Source organism: Dermacentor variabilis, chromosome 10 (assembly GCF_050947875.1).
Source record: "Dermacentor variabilis isolate Ectoservices chromosome 10, ASM5094787v1, whole genome shotgun sequence".
Classification (NCBI taxonomy): Eukaryota; Metazoa; Arthropoda; class Arachnida; order Ixodida; family Ixodidae; genus Dermacentor; species Dermacentor variabilis.
Genome location: NC_134577.1, coordinates 92,301,028 through 92,316,952, shown reverse-complemented (window position 1 = coordinate 92,316,952; position 15,925 = coordinate 92,301,028). Strand labels below are relative to the sequence as shown.

The 15,925-nt window shown below is 47.4% G+C and overlaps 1 protein-coding gene across 1 annotated transcript; it reads right to left on the bottom strand.

Annotated features, from left to right (window-relative positions):
• Positions 1 to 2,359: 2,359 nt before the first annotated feature.
• LOC142559336 (E3 ubiquitin-protein ligase sina-like) lies at positions 2,360 to 11,945 on the bottom strand. Its single transcript, XM_075670950.1, has 2 exons — positions 11,702 to 11,945; positions 2,360 to 2,730 (listed from the first exon to the last, which is right to left on the bottom strand). The coding sequence occupies exons 1-2, from the start codon at positions 11,943 to 11,945 to the stop codon at positions 2,360 to 2,362; spliced, it is 615 nt and encodes a 204-aa protein (XP_075527065.1).
• Positions 11,946 to 15,925: the final 3,980 nt, after the last annotated feature.

Below are 15,925 nucleotides of genomic sequence, written 5' to 3'. Positions count from 1 at the left end.
GGTTAATTTTTGGCGACATAAGAATCTCGGTAAACTACGAGGGTTGTCGGTAGAATAAGGTTCCCAATTATTTTTCACAATGAAAACGTGTTTATTGGCATTGAATAATTCATTTTAGTAAAGCTTAGTTTCCCCTATTTTTCGACACAATTGTCGTTGAGATCAATGCATTTTTCCATGCGGTGTACCATTTTTATGCCTCAATCGTAAGATCTCCCGCCGCGCCGTGAAAGTAGCTTAAAAACCTCTTTCAGCTCCTTTCCGGTTGTGAAATGCGTCCCACACGTTTCTTCAATTCAGGAAACAGATGGTAGTCACTTGGGGCTATCTCTGGGCTGTAGGGCGGGTGTGTGACAGTATCCCATCCATGATGCAGTGGCGAGGAACGATGTTACGCAGGATCCGACGACACCGGCGTGTAGCTTGATTTCGCCCCTCCCAGTCCCCACTCCGGCGAACTGTGTGCGACGCTCAGCCTTGACTTGGAAGCCGCTACAGATGGAGCTCCCACTCGCTTCTCCCGTCAGGCGCGATTTATGCTCTGTGATTCGTTTTTCGTGTGCAGAAAACACTGCGCCCGTGGGGATTCATACATTGTTGATGAGATTGTTTGTTACACGGGCGATGTGTGGACGAGCGTTGTACTGATGGAAACGCACTCCCTTTGTGAGCATGCCTCTCCTGTTCTTTTGAATCGAGCTGCAAAGGTTCTGCAACGTGTCACAGTAGCGGTCCGCATTGATTGTCGTACCGGCTGGCATGAATTCGCGTAAAAATAACCCCTTCCTGTCCCAAAAGACGGTCACCATCACTTTGCCGGCAGAGAGTTTGTTTGAACTTCCGCGGCTTTGGCGACTCTGGATGTTTCCACTAACGGAACTGTTTCCTTTCCGGTGTCGTGTAGTGGACCCAGGTCTCGTCCCCAGTGTCAATAGAGTCCAAGAATTCCTCGCCATCGGTTTCGTAGGCCTGGAGAAATTCGCGGGTCGCTTCAACACGTTGCCGTTTGTGGTCTTCCGAAAGATTCTGGGGACACACCTTGCACAGACTTTGGCATACCCTAAACGGTCTGTCAAAATTTTTTCAGTGCAGGTCTTGCTGACATCAGGAATCACCTCGCAGAGCTCCCGAACCGTCACCCTTCGATCTTTCAGCATTGCTTGTTCCACTTTCGCCATCGTTTCGTCCGAAACCGATGGTCATCCAGAACGCTGTTCGTCATGGACGTCTGCACGTCTGTCTTTGAATTCTCTGCACCATTTGCGCACGTGTTGTGCGCTCATGCACTTTTCTCCGTAGACTCTGCAGAGTTCGGAATGAAGGCCCACCGGCGCAGTGTTTTTGCACAAGAAAAATGAATCACAGAACGTTATTCGCAAGTGGCGGGAAAAGCGAGTAGGATCGCCACCTATAGCGGCTCCCAAGTCAAGACTGAGCGTCGCAGACTGCTCGCCGGGGCGGGGACTGGGAGAGCGGAAACCACGCTACACGCCAGTGTCTTCGGATCCCGCGTAACAGCGTTCCTCGCGACTCCAGCTACTTGGGAACGCTTGTTTTACGGAAAGCCTTCGTAAAATCGCTGAAACGAAACATGCTTATGATTTGTTAATTGGTTCTTGCATTAAAGCAATTACGAATACATGTATAAATGTCGGATGTCTGGCACATTGCAGCAGATGGGATACGTTCCTTCAGTATGTAGTAGGCCGTGCGCTAATCGCATATTAAGAATTTCCTGACGCTTTGAAGAAGTCACAAACTAGCCAGCACACTTTTATCCAATAATACGCCAGAATAAAAGGAAAGAGCCGATGGAAGTGTGAAATACAAATTTATAATAAAGTGTCTTCACGGTGGCAGACTACAAAGCAAACGCCTTTTTCCAATATAGCATAACCTTCAAAACAAGTTTTGCTGTACAAGATACTTGAGTGTAAAGATTAAAACGTTGCGATTTATTCATCGACTGCAAACTATATAATTAAGCATATCAGTTGCGAATTCAAAGCAAGCCACTACTCATAGGTAAATTTCGGAGACTGAAAATCTAAAAAAAAACAATGCATAAAAAAATCCAACTTGCTTTTTTAAATAAACCCTTGCCAAGTCGTAGAAAAATTCATGCATTACTCGTGAATTTCATCGAAACCTAACGACGGCCGCGGCACATTTTCCTGCAGCATTCCGAACATAAATCATCGAACCCTAAACTCCGAACCTTAAACGTGGCCTCCTAGACCGAGCTGCCAGTCTTGGAGGCCATGCTTGACGCGAGTATCGCCGTATACAGTCTTCCTTTCATGCCAGCGCACTTCCCTTATAGTGTGGCGCAATAATAATGCGAATTTTTCTTTTGCGATCACGTCGCTTCGCAGGAGCAGACGGTGCACTCGATGTTCAGCTTGCCGCCCTCCACGAACTGGCGGGCGTCGAAGAAGAGGCAGTCCCTGCTGGCCAGGGCCGACTCGACGCTCTCGTGGAGCGAGCGAGGCCTGTCCCTCCAGGTGAGCGACCGGGCTCCTTCGCGTGTCACGTCCACCCGGTAGGTGAACCTGTCCGCCTCGCGGGGGTCGCCGATGAGCTGGGCCACCAGGCAGCAGCCCTTGCTCGCGTCCTCGTGCTCCCGCCAGAAGACGAGCAGGAAGCTCCGTCCCAAGCAGGACTGCAGGCGCAGTCGCTTTCCGAACCAGGCGCCGTCCGCGTCGTCGATGGTAAACACCACTGTCTCGCCTGCAAAAGAAGATTAAAGAGAAAAAAAAACGCCAGAACGCGACGAAATTAAGGTGGCCTGGTTTTATAACAAAGCCCGCTACATCCTCCTTAGGCCGAACAAAACCCTAGGGAGACAACACCTTTTAAGTCGGTTGTTTTTGTCAACCGGTCTGAATTCTGAAAAAAAAACGTACTTGCCCGATTAAAATGCACGGACGCATGCTGGCTTCAGCACTTTCGTATATGGAGATAGAGAGGCCAATTCGCCATTTAGCTCAGATGAACGCTTCTTTTGTTTTCGTCGATAAATGTATAGATGCACGTTTAATGTCGCGTGGCGGTTTCTTGTCTTCCCTTTTCATCATACAGATTGGCGTGTCTTCTGGTGGAACTTGAAATGCACAACCCATTGATTATTCGTCGTCGGGGACGGTACCATGCAAAGTATAAATTTTCTCCAAAAGCAGTGATAGCGAAACTATTACTCGCTTGGCATATGTAGTCGCCTGCATCTAGCCGTATGTCGCACCGGATTATTTTAGCTAACCCTTCCTGGTTTAACATTGAAGGCGGTGAAAGCCGTTATCCACAGCGGTGGACACAAGGACTATATGGACTATATTTGTTGAGCGCTTACGTATATCTTGCGGTCGGCGACCATTGCCTAGTATTTGACCATTTGTTATTCTCAAGTCACTGTGAAATAATACGCAAAGTGATAGCCATTGTCCCCTTGTACTTCAATATCAAAAGTCAATGTTTATTTGACAACACTACGTAAAAATGCCCGTCGTCAGGTATACGCACAAAAACAAAAAGTTTGACGGAATCTGTGCTTCCTGCGCGTAATTTGACACCGGACAGACTCCGTCTGAGAAAATCTGTTTGATTTTCCTCCCTTCTTTTTTTTAAACATTAGCGTCAGTTGAAAGTTTGCTCTCGTGCCGTATATTCCGTGGTTTCCCGTCTGTTTTCCGCCGCCCACCCACGGAAACTGCGAACGGAGACAGCTAAATGGTAATGTAACAATAATTCCTTTACCCACAACTAAATAGTTTTGAAATTGACTAAGACAGTTAATGTTAGAGTGGCGATTTTCTCACCGATCCTGATATGTCCGCCGTTCCTGTGAAGCTTCCTCGGTATAGGAAAACTATCGTATCGTTTCGAACGGCCCGTTTTGCTCAGACCGTCATCGCAGGGACGCGCGCTTATGTGGGCTTACCGCAGAGTGAGGGTGCGTTGTGCGCCTGGCGTATGTGGGAATCTATGGTGCAGAGTGGCCCGTTCCAAGTGCACTTCGTCCATGGCAGGGCGCAGGAAAACGGCCTGGTGAACGAAGCATGGGCAACGACATTTGGCGACATGAGTGGCGCTGCTGGTCGAGGAGGCTAGGTTTAACCACGACACCGCGCAGTCTCTGTTGGAACGCGGCATATCGTACACACACTGCTTAGATTAGTTTAGATGAGTTTAGGTTGTTAAAGTACTCTTGAACTCCACTATACATTGTTCACGGTCACAGGCTGCTTATTAGAAGAGAAAATAATCAAAATTTCAGTTTCCTTTTTTTTAATTTTGCGGCAGAACGCGAGGACTGCTCCGTCAGCGCGATACATTTCTTTTTCTACGCATTTTGGCTTTTAGAGTGCAGCAGAAGTTCGCGAAACATATTTAGTTCAGTCTTTGGCTATATTAGAATACAGTGCAGTCCGTTTTTACCGCTAAAATTCTACTAGGCTCGACCGGGTGGCGTTAATACGCAAGGCATCACGTGCAGCGGCGCAAATTCCAAGGCGGCGTCATCACCGGTTTTAATGCGATTAGCATTCTTTTACGTGCTTCAGGTACTTTGATTCTATCTATATCAAGCCTGTTACCGCAGTCCAGTGACCCAAGTGGTCTAGTACCTTGGGACGTTATGTCACGCCAATTGCAGTCGTTCAGTTGTCGTCATGCCATCGTCGTCATCCCTTCGTCACCATACCGTCGTTGTTACGCCATCTTCCTCATTTGGATGGGTTCATCCTATGTGTTCTCACGCGGCCTTACTCGTTTCAGTGACGTCATTCCTTCTTCCCATCATTCCGTCTTCGCCACTGCGTCGTCGTTGTCACTGGGTCGTGGTCATGACCGACAGTGGCGAGCGAGCGTGATAGCAAATTGGGCACGTCCCGGAGACAGTGTGTGTCGCATATGCCCAAAGCAATGTAAATTCGGGATGCCGGCATTACTCGGGACGTGTCTCGAGCAATGCGATGGGCAACTATATTTCTTAACAATAATCGCATTAACGTCGACAGTCATCGCAAGATAAATTCTTGCGGAATGTTTTCGTTAGATGTTTTTGCATATTTTTCGACATAGCAAACGCCTTCTCGAGGTAAGAGTGGCTTTTTTTTTATTGTAGAAGCCTATAACATACAGCTCAAGTCATTTCTCTCCTTAGTGTCCTTTTGATTAACAAGAGGCGCCGACAAATCGCCACAACGAACATGGGATTCATTCGATTCCCGCGTGGTTCACTCCACCACTTGCACCATCTCACGGTGTCTGTTGCACCACAGCCCTCGATGCTCTCCGGTGCGAGAGCGCGTTGGTGCAGCACCGGGGACCTCAAGCGAGCCAAGGTAGTCACCGCGGTGCAGGGAACCTCTGCACCTGCTGGCGAAGTGGTGCACCCGAGGTGCATGGCGCCTCGCAGGTGACGCTAACAATGGGGATACGTTTTCGGGCATAGCGGGCGCTGCCATTAAACGTGCAAACGCTCCCTATTAAGTTTTCCTTAGAAAGTCTCAACACAACTGGAATAGTGACCGGCACATCGAAATTCGTAACTGGCACTGCTATAGCGGCGTTTTTTTCTCTCTCAGCTCCTGTAGGATTTGCCCGATTATCTGCGCTGTCAGAGCGAGCGAGCGACGTCTTTCGCGGCACGCAGGAGCCGAACGTACTGATAATTTGATTCATGGAGCCCGAAGATACGCCCAGTGGCAAACTGGCAATTTTATTTACGAGCATATATTTCTAATTGGCTTTTTTTTTGCTTGAATGTTTTGTCTAGAAACGTATTCGCGCCAATTTTCTGCCAGAAGGCAAAATGTGCTTGTTTAAATGGCGAGAGAACACTTAAAAATTATGGGTTTTTAGGTGCCAAAACCACTATCTGATTACGAGGCACGCCGTAGTGGGGGACATGACATGACAAAAACATCATTTGAGTCCAGGGGGACTGAGATCTTGGTGAGCCAAAGCTTAAGGCCCCCGAAGGTGAAGTCGGTGGCTCCGCCCACAATGGGACCGGGAGATGAAGTCTCGCCGCAATGTCGTGGGCCCTCTGGACTGCCTGGAGTTGAAGGTGGAGATTGCTGCTCTTGAGGGATTCCTCCCATTGTTCTTTCATGATGGGTGGAGAGGCGTTAAGGACTGGGCACAGCCAGAGCATGTGTTCATAAGAGCATGAGTCATGACTACATTTGGGACACGACTGCGAGTGGTCAGGATCTATCCTGTTAAGGGACCGAGGAGTGGGATACCAACGAGTTTGCAGAAGTCTGAGTGTGCTAGCCTGAGGTTTGTTAAATTTGGGGTGAGGGGTGGAAATGTCCTCCTGCCCAGTTGATAATGGGAAACAATTTCGTGGAAAGTACATAATCGATCTTTGCGGATGTTGACCTCGTTCCAAGCCTGGCTACGCGCAACAGCGCGGTACGTGAAATCGCGCGCTCTCCGGTGAGCCTGCTCGTTACGATAACACCCAAGCCGGTTAATTGAGTCTCTAGATAGGCTTGGAACCATGAGATGTGGTAGTTTCCTTCACTGCTCTCCCTAGTTCTTTCAAGTGCTTTATTGACAATACTGTACGCCTGTTAAGACACGAGGGCGGACGAGAAGGATCTAACCGCCGTGCGCGAGTCCAAGAAGACGATAGCGGAAACTTTTGAGCTATGAAAAGCCAGAGCAATCGCCGCTTCCTTCCCCACATGGGAAAACTTCGTATAAACACAGGCTGCATTGACCAGGTTGACACCTGCGTCTACCACTGAGACAGCGAACTTATCCCCACTGTCATATCTGGCAGCATCGACAAAGAGGGCATCTAGTTTCTGCTGATTGATCTTTTAAGGATGGACTTCGCTCTCGCGAATTTTCTACCTTTGTTATGCACTGGGTGGATCTTTCGTGAGACGGGGTCAACCACAATGTGAGTTCGGGTTTCCCGGGTCAAGTTAACTTAAGTCGCCGGTTCATATCTGGGTTGGATTTCCACTTCTTCTAAAATATTGATCCCTGGCTTAGTGGATGAAAGTCTCATTATTAGAGCCGCTGTGTGAGCTTCTATTAGTTCATCGATGGTGCTATGGAGTCCTAGCTCCAGCAGCTTCTCAGTGCTTGTGGACTGCGTAAGGCCGAGCACGTGCGTGAGGCCGGTTCTGATTAGGGTGTCGAGCTTGACCTTTGCCGCTTTACCCCAAATAAGGCACGACACGATGTAGACAACATGACTCAGGAAGAATGCCTGATAAGCTCTGAGCAAATTGTCCTCTTTGAGACCGCCTCTTTGATTTGAGACGTGGGCTACAAGTCTTAGGACATTGCTAGGCTGACCAGTGAGACCATTGAGGGCCGCTGAGTTAGAGCCCTTGGCATCAATGAGGAGACCTGGAATCTTGACCGAGTTGTCCTCGGTGTGGGATGCCCATTCTTGGTTCGAGTTTCTATCGGCAGATTTTGGAGATGCGCAAGGTTTCTTACCCCTTGTCTGTACAGGCGGTATAACAGTAGCTATGATTTAGCGGGGGAGAGTTCAAGGCCCGTGTTTGAAAGAAAGTCTTCGGTAGCCTCCAATGCGCTTTATAACGAGTGTTCGAGCATGGCTAGCGATCCGCCTGGCGCCCAGATCGTGATGTCGTCCGCATAAATGGCGTCAGCCACGTTCGGGATTGCAGCGAGGCGACTGGAGAGTTTGTGCATGGCTATATTGAGTAAAAGTGGGGAGAGGACCGAGCCCTGCGGGGTGCCGCAGGTGCCTAGTTCGTAGGGCCCTGCCGAGACCGTGCCTAGTCGAAGGTATGCTTTGCGATCTGCGAGGAAAGATTTGGTGTAATCATGAACCCGCGGACCCAGGTTAAAAGAGAAAATCTCCGAAGGCCTTGGAGAGGTCCAGTGCAAGGATCCCTCGCACGTCGCTGGTAAGGTTATCAAAGATTGCTCTCTTAAGCAAAAGCATAGCGTCCTGTGTAGATAACGCTTGTCTAAAGCCGACTATATTGTGTCTAAATACTTCCTTGTTTTCAATATGTTCAGTGATCCTGTTGTGTATTGCGTGCTCCGCAACCTTGGCGATGCATGATGTAAGGGAAATAGGCCGCAGATTATTTTTATGGGGGGGTTTTCCTAGTTTTGGTATGAGCACCACTTTTGCGGTACGCCAGCCTATCGGGACCTGTCCAGTTTTCCACACCTCATTGATTTCGACTGTGACTATGTCGATTGCCCTATCGTCTAGGTTCCTGAGGAGTTCGTTCGTGATTCCATCTGGTCCCGGTGCTGATCTGTCATTTAGATTAAGGAGAACGTGTCTGATCTCTGACACGGTGAAAGGTTCGTCTAGATCAGGTGCCGAGAATCCCATGTGGTTTACACTCTACCGGACGATCCGCGTCTTTGGCGAGGTGGAGATAAGTATGCGCTAAGTTGTTGGCTAATTCCCCGTCGGTGAAACCCATTGCGATTTGCTTCTTTATGAGCCTATCTGTTGCAAGGCTAAGGGTGTCCTTAGACTGTTTATTGTTGAGGAGGCTTTTCAATAAGCTCCATTTGCTCCCTCTTCGTATACGTCCGTCCGTTTCGGTACACGTCTCATCCCACTGCTGCCGCGCGAGCTGGGCCGAATAGGTTTGAATCTCCTTGTTAAGAAGCGTGATTTTCGATCTCAGTCTACGAATAAGCTTTTGGGTCTTCCACCTAGCTGAAAGGGCGTGTTTGGCCTCCAGAAAGTGAGCGAGTCTCGAGTCCACTTTAGGAACTTCAAGACTCCTGAATAGTCCCGACCACCTGGTGTTCTTCAATCTGCACCTAAATCAAAGCGCACGGGTGCTTTCGCATGTGGCCCTTATCGAAATGCCGCAGCCGTGGTGGCCGGGATTCAATCCCGCGACCTCGTGCTTAGCAGCCCAACACCATAGACACTAAGCAACTGCGGCGGGCGGATAACTCTCTAAAATCATGAACGCGCTCTTTACTGGCGATAGCCGTCAGCAGGTACGTCATCAAAATGTGCAACTGAGAAAAAAAAATTGAAAGCGCTAAAGCATTGTCTCTGGGTGGAATTCTGACTCATGAATTTTCGTACGAGAGCTCATGAGAGTTCGACAGCGAAGGGATCTATCCACTGAGAGGCGAGGTGAAGAAGCAGAGCAAAACACCTGTACGAATTTCCATGCGAGGTTAGGACGGGAACTGTAGCTGGTCTCTGCTTTGATATAGCCAAGGCTCTATTAAAGCCTGGAAGTGAAATGCACCGTCTTGGCCACTCACGCTGGCAATAAGAGAGCTGCAGCTTCTTTTGTGTCTTCCCTTGTTCGCGTTTCATTCAGGCGAGACTGTGATTGACCAAAGTGACCATCTCCTCAAGTTTGTGTGAGTTGTACGACGGTTTTATATCTACTTAACCCAAAAATGAAAACGTAAACTTGAATTGCACTGAATTTATCCTGGGCAAAAGATTGGGCAAGAAAATGGAATCACGTGTTGAGGGCAAACCTGGTCACATCTTATAAAGCAAAGTATAATTCGATGGCGCGCCGAACTAATTTGTGAAATCGTGCTGTCACGTTGGTGTTGCTGCCTGACCGGGCGCGTCATCTTGCGTCATTACAAATGCAATTCTCGGGTGTTTTATTTTTCTCCGTCCGTGACGCTGTCGCGCAAGATAACCTGTCAGTATTCTCAGCAACCGCTGGTCACAAAAAAAACTAACACTTGCGTGTTATTTTTGCGTGTGTCTTGTTACAACTTTAATTATTTTCGGTCATCGCTTCTGGTTGAAATCTGCAAAGGTCAAAGCGCACGTGCATTAATAAAAAATGAGGCTGCTTGCGAGGAGTACGTTAGAGAAGGTGACCGACGAGTCACGAAGAATTCCGGCCCCTGTGTCGTGGAGTCGAACTAAGAATTTTGACCATCACTGACGCCGCAATCCTCCAAGCAGTTAGCCGTCTCTAAATTCGGTAAAATGCGGCGGTTCGAGCCTCTCTAGATCCGTTACATATAGCCTTAACAATTTGTTAGAAACTGCGACTCAATCGAATCAATAACCTAGACTTCACCATTCGGTTGACACTGGCGCACGACCGCCATCAAGGAGAGCCAGTCACCTGAACTCGCAGTCCTTCTCGTGTTCCCGCTGGTCGGAGAAGGTCAGCTGCGCACGGCAACCGTGTATCGAATGTCGGCACGGCGTGAAGAGAATCGCTGCCACCTTCTCCATGGACGGCACACGGGTGTCGCCTGCGTGTTAATGCTATTTTTATTTTGTTATTGTTACTGTTGTTGTTAGTATGATGTTATTATTTATGCTAGTGGCTTTCACGCAGCTTCGCCGAATTCGCCGCGGATTTTTTTTTTCTGCGGACCCTTTCGCATTGCGTCATCGCCGCGACCGCTTCTCTGTGATCAACGCAAGTATGAAATTACGCGCAAGTTGCCCACGCTGTTTCTTTTACGCTTTGTACCAGTGAGCTCGGTTCATCGCCCTTTTGCGAACTTTTCAATGAGGTTTTGTTGCTTTTGTTTAATGGTAATTCGTTATTTAAGAAAAAAGAAATGTACGAGGCGCCTGGGTACCAATTTAAAAGCTCTGTTTTGTCGGCGTGTTACGATTAGGCACTCGCATTCTTTTATTGTCTTCGGTGTGCTTCGACGCAGCCAAAGAGAAGCCAAGTGCATCTACAGGCGTCCCTAGTGTTTCGTATTTCTTTTTTGTTCTCACTGCTGTTAAATACATCCTCCAGCTATCCCCCCTTTGACAAAATGAAGCAATCATCGACAACTGTGTTTACAACTGCCTCCCCCTATCGCTGACAAAAAAAAAAAAAAAAAAGAAGGACGCGGCAAGCTGCTACTCGCGCCTTTGTTTCTGAATCTTTATTTCGTCTCATCAACTCTCCAAATCACCGCAAAAGCTATAGGTCGCGGCCACTAACCCGAAAAGAAAACTTTACTCTCTTCCCCTCAAGCTTTGTGGAATGCCGACTGAGTAGGAGCTTCACGGGAAGATTAATGGCAGACAATGGGCGAGACCTGCTCCTCCCTTGTCTGAAACGCGCAGCCCTATCTCATTAGAGTGTTTTAGTTGAGCGTGTTTACGCTCCGCTAAGCAGTTAAGCGGAGCGGAAGCGCGAATGCGCATGCGCCGTCCGCTTAGCCGTAAGCGGGATAGCGGAGCGAGGAACACGGTCCGCTTAGAAGCTGCCTGAGCGGAGCGTGCCGCGCAGCACTTTGGCTAGCGTTGGCGTCAGAACGGATTGGACTGGATGCAGAAAGCAAGCGCGCTGGCTAACACGTGGCGTTCCCCAAGACGGCGCTTTAGTTTCCATTGGATAAAATGGACCGGTAACGCATTACAAGCGGACGTCTAGATACTTCATGGAGAAATAAGTTATATATATACACATATACGTTTTACTGTATAAGAGTGATCATAAAGTGTTTTGATTTTCTTGCATTACCCTGAATTTAGCCAGGGGGCGCTGCAACTACGAAAGGTCCGCTCCGCTGCGCTAAACGTATGACTAAAACGTGAAAATCGCTCGCCGCTCCGCTGTGGCTTAGCGGGGCAGCTCGGAGCGGAGCGTACCGTAAAGACGCTCAACTAAAACACACTATTACTCATTGGCGGGCACGTACACTAGGCTTCACTGAAGTTCGAAGAATTGGTGAAACTGTCTTTCGCAGATGTCGATAATTCTCCACTTCGAACACTCACCGATCGGCGCGAGACATTCGGGACAGGTGTTGTCCTTCTCGCGACAGGACACGCAGATCAGGTGCCCCTGGGAGCATTGCACGATGGGCGGCCTCACGCACTCGCCGCACGCCAAGCACCGGAACAGGCCGGCCATCTCGGAGACCAGCCGCGAAGCCATCTCGGAGACCAGCACGGTCGACGCTGATCTACGGGCCACTTTGGGCGTGCCATCGGTGGTCCTGCTGCTGCGCTTCGTGGTCATTGTACAACAGCTCTCATCCACGCTGTCGATGCGTCAGTGCTTCAGTGTCAGTTCGAGGTGTTTCGCGCGAGACTGCTAATGTGTCGGGGCTGGGCCTGGACAGGGTCTGCCAAAAAAGGACAGGAGGCCTAAATGAACATTATCGAGCAACAATAGTTGCTCGATAATTCAATTTACACAAAGTATGCCTTTAACTTTTTTTATTCATATGACAAGCGAAAAATTTTATCAATGCTGGATAAAATAAAGGCCAATAATTTTCCAATTTTAGAAAACAGCGGCAAAAAGAAAATACGATTAACCAGAAGGAACAGACAGGACACAACGGTGGCCCAACTGTCTCCGCTTAACACGTGGCTTACTAGTTTATTATGGCCTGTTTGTTTGCCGCTCATATAGGGGTGAATCACTATTTCAATGATCTTAATCTTACCGTTTTACAACGTGCTCTTGCATTATGTTCTCGTCCGCCCTCAACAACACTTAAGTGCCGGCTGAAGTGATAGTGCCCTGTCCCGTGTCTTTCTGCTTGTGCGTCTTGTCTTTTTTAGTACTTACTACTGTCTGCAGCCTTCAAACGACGCCTCGACTGTACCCCAATTTTTCTTCACTACACGAGAATTTCCCTTTCTTGTATTTCACGCTACAACATCAACTCCGGTATGTCATAGTGACGTCACGGGCTTATAGCCCCATAATCCGTTTGCGTGCAGAAGTAATTCGGGAAACGCGCTACGATTTGGTTCCCGTATAATGCGTGCAACGAGTCTTTTACCGATAATGAACTAGTCCGGAAAAGACACTTTCTGTATTCACTACGGGACGGCAAACTGATGCGGAGTTTCGCGGCAGCTTCGAAAGCCTTCTGTCAATCACGTGTTCGTTATGGCACACCAACCTTATCACCATGCTATGCGTAGTCGTTTTGTTTTTGCAGAGACTTATATTGTTAACGTAGCAGTACGATCCCTCTTTCGTGTTCCTTCGAGCGCCCTTGCTATTTTGTATAAGGAGCATCTTTGGTGGCAACATTACAGAGTGGAATCCAGTTAAATACAGCATAGGGGGGGGGGGAGGAGGGGCTACGTGTAAAGTTCCGTAATAATTATATCGCGGCCGATGCGTTTACGCCTGCCGACAGATTTCAAACGGAGATCGGTTATCGCTGTCAGAATTTCGCATGCTTCTTTAAACCCTGGATAAATGCCGCACTGCCGATGACGTCCAACGCTCACGGTATATGTCGGCGCTATGTTAACGCTCTCTGTTACTTGCAACACCTTACCTGGCTGGATTGGAATTTCCTCTAGCGCACGTGCCCGATCATTTCTTTGTGGCCGCTCTGTGGACTTGCGGCTGAGCTAGCGGAGCCTGCTGCAGTCTTCAAGTAATGAAACCGGGTTCACTGCTGAGCTTTCCGGGCTGAGTTCCTTCCGCCAGACGCGAGCTGTCGAAGGGTAGGGCTGCCCGCGCCGTAGGAACACTGGGGCCAGTGCTCTTGATGATGATGATGATGAATCCTCAACAAATGGCACAAACCCACTATGGGGGATAGGCCACGAATCGGGTGGTAATATGATTGAACGAATAAAAGAATTTGGTTAATAAATAACTAACACAAAAAGTAAAATAAATATATAATCCAAGATGAAAAATAAACTGTGAATACCTGAGTAAAACTAGTGATCAATACTATAGTAAACCTTGCGTTGATAGGAAGACTAAATTATTAAAAGAAACAAATACTTAAGCTTCGGTAAGCTAAATTTTTGAACAACAATACTAGAAGGATTTAAACTGTGTATTTGTGCTTTTATATTTTTTGAATTTCGTAGACTGAAGTAGAAGTAAATCAATTGTGGAAACTAAGAACTATTAACACGACATTCTTTTTGTGCCACATAGAAAATTATAAATGGCTAGGCATATGTTCCTGTGGCTGTATCCCAATACTGTTGCTCTAAGGGAGAGAATAGTAGTGCTGTTTAAAGGTAATCCTAAATTTTGAAGTGGGATTTCTAGACATACTTTTCGGTGAACAGAAAATCGCCGACAAGATAATAAAAAAATGATCTATAGATTCGGGTTCATTGCAGAGGTAGCATAGAGGGGATACCGCCAGACCACACCTGTGCAAGTAAAAATTAAGTGTTGGAATACGGCAACGCAGCCTAGTAAACGAAACTTCGAATTTCCGGTTAGGACACCATTTTCGGTTCCAAGAATAATTTAGGTGCGAAAAATCTGTGCATTTTGCTAATGACAGGGCTTTTTTGTCTTCGTTCAAAGAAAATTGTCTATATCTGGCTGCAGTGACGCGCGCCGTTGCCGGCAGCAGAGATAGCACAGGGCCTGTTAAAGAAGCTCGGGCCAAGGAATCGGCTATTTCATTAATATGAATATCTCGTTGGCCAGGGACCCATACCATATGAACTAAGCTTAAATGAGGCGGAGCTAATGAATAAAACGTGTTCAATGCTGTCGATTTTGTAGACGCAGTAAGTGCACTGCATACAGATAGAGAATCTGTGACGATAATAGCTCTTGTAATATGAGTGGGTAATTTCCGCAAGGCAAGAACTATTGCCAAAAGTTCGGCGTGAACAACTGATGTGTAATCTGGTAGGCGAAGTGAAAAAGACCAATTGAGGGATGGTGAGTAGATACCCACACCTGCCTTCTCTTCACACGAAGAAGCATCGGTCGCTATTACGTTTAATTTGAAACGGGCCAAATAATCTTGTAAACGGTCATTCAAATATGTTGTGGGCAGAAATTTTGCATTGTGCGGAAAAATGTCTGCAAACTCAATTTTCAGCGACCCCGGAGACCTATGGAGCGGAATTATTTCTCTAAGGCGAACATTTAAAGGTGCTAATTGTGCTTGCACAAATACAACTTGCGGGGTACGGAACCGTGACCACGTGATCTCAAAAAATGGACTTGGTTCACTAATAAATGCATATTGTCCACGTCGCAGCGAAGAATCATAAGCTCTGAAGTAGGTTTGAACCGTAAGCATGCGGAATCGTGTGTAAAGAGTAGGTAGGCGCGCTTCCTGGTATAATACATTATTAGCAACGAATTTAGGGAGACCTAAACATAGTCGAAGAGCTTCTATTTCTAACAGAATAAGGGGCTTTAATTTATATTTTGCACTTCCAGAGAATAAAACACAGCCAAATTCTAGAATCGGTCGTATATACATACGATAATAATTAGTGTGTCGCTTCGCATACCAGAACGTTGGTTACTAATTCTACGTAGTAGACCTACGGCTCGTGTCCCCCTAGTTCCAATATTCTCTATGTGAGAACGCCAGTTAAGTTTCCCGTCATATATGATACCCAAGTATTTAATTGACTCCACCTGAGGAATGGTTCTTTGTTTATATACTAATGATAACTTTAACGGCCCGGATAACGGAAAAACAAGGACTGCACTTTTGCTTACGTTAAGTGATAGATGCAGATCGTGAAGCCACGTCTGTAGAGTACAGAGGTACGTTTGCAAAGACAGGTGAAGAGAATTGATGTCTCTAGCAGTCGCGAAAAATGCAATGTCATCGGCATAGATATACAGACTTACATCGTGGTGCAGCGGAACTGAACTCATCAATAGGTTAAATAGCACAGGAGACAGAACAGCCCCCTGGGGCACCCCTCTTGTCTGATCGAACTGCCTTGAAGAAAAACCGTTTTGAAAACAATGAAATTTTCTGTTTCTTAGAAATTCAAAAATCCATGCCGTTATATATCTAGGAAAATTGTAGGACTGTAATCTGTCTAGCAGGAGAGAGTACTCAACGCTGTCATAAGCTCTTGCGATGTCAAGAGTCACTAAAGCACTCACTTCTTTTTTATGTTGAGCAGGTTGGATGCGGCTTTCTAAATCTACATGCGCACACCAAATGGACAGACCGGGCCGGAAACCTATTTGGCATGTGCTCAATAACGAATTTTGGTATATATGATCCATCA

Coding starts and splice junctions, on each gene's coding strand:
- LOC142559336 (XM_075670950.1), bottom strand. CDS start 11,945: ATGACCACGAAGCGCAGCAGCAGGACCACCGATGGCACGCCCAAAGTG. Junction 2,731..11,701: donor CGAATGTCTCGCGCCGATCG/GTGAGTGTTCGA, acceptor CTTCTTTTGCAG/GCGAGACAGTGGTGTTTACC.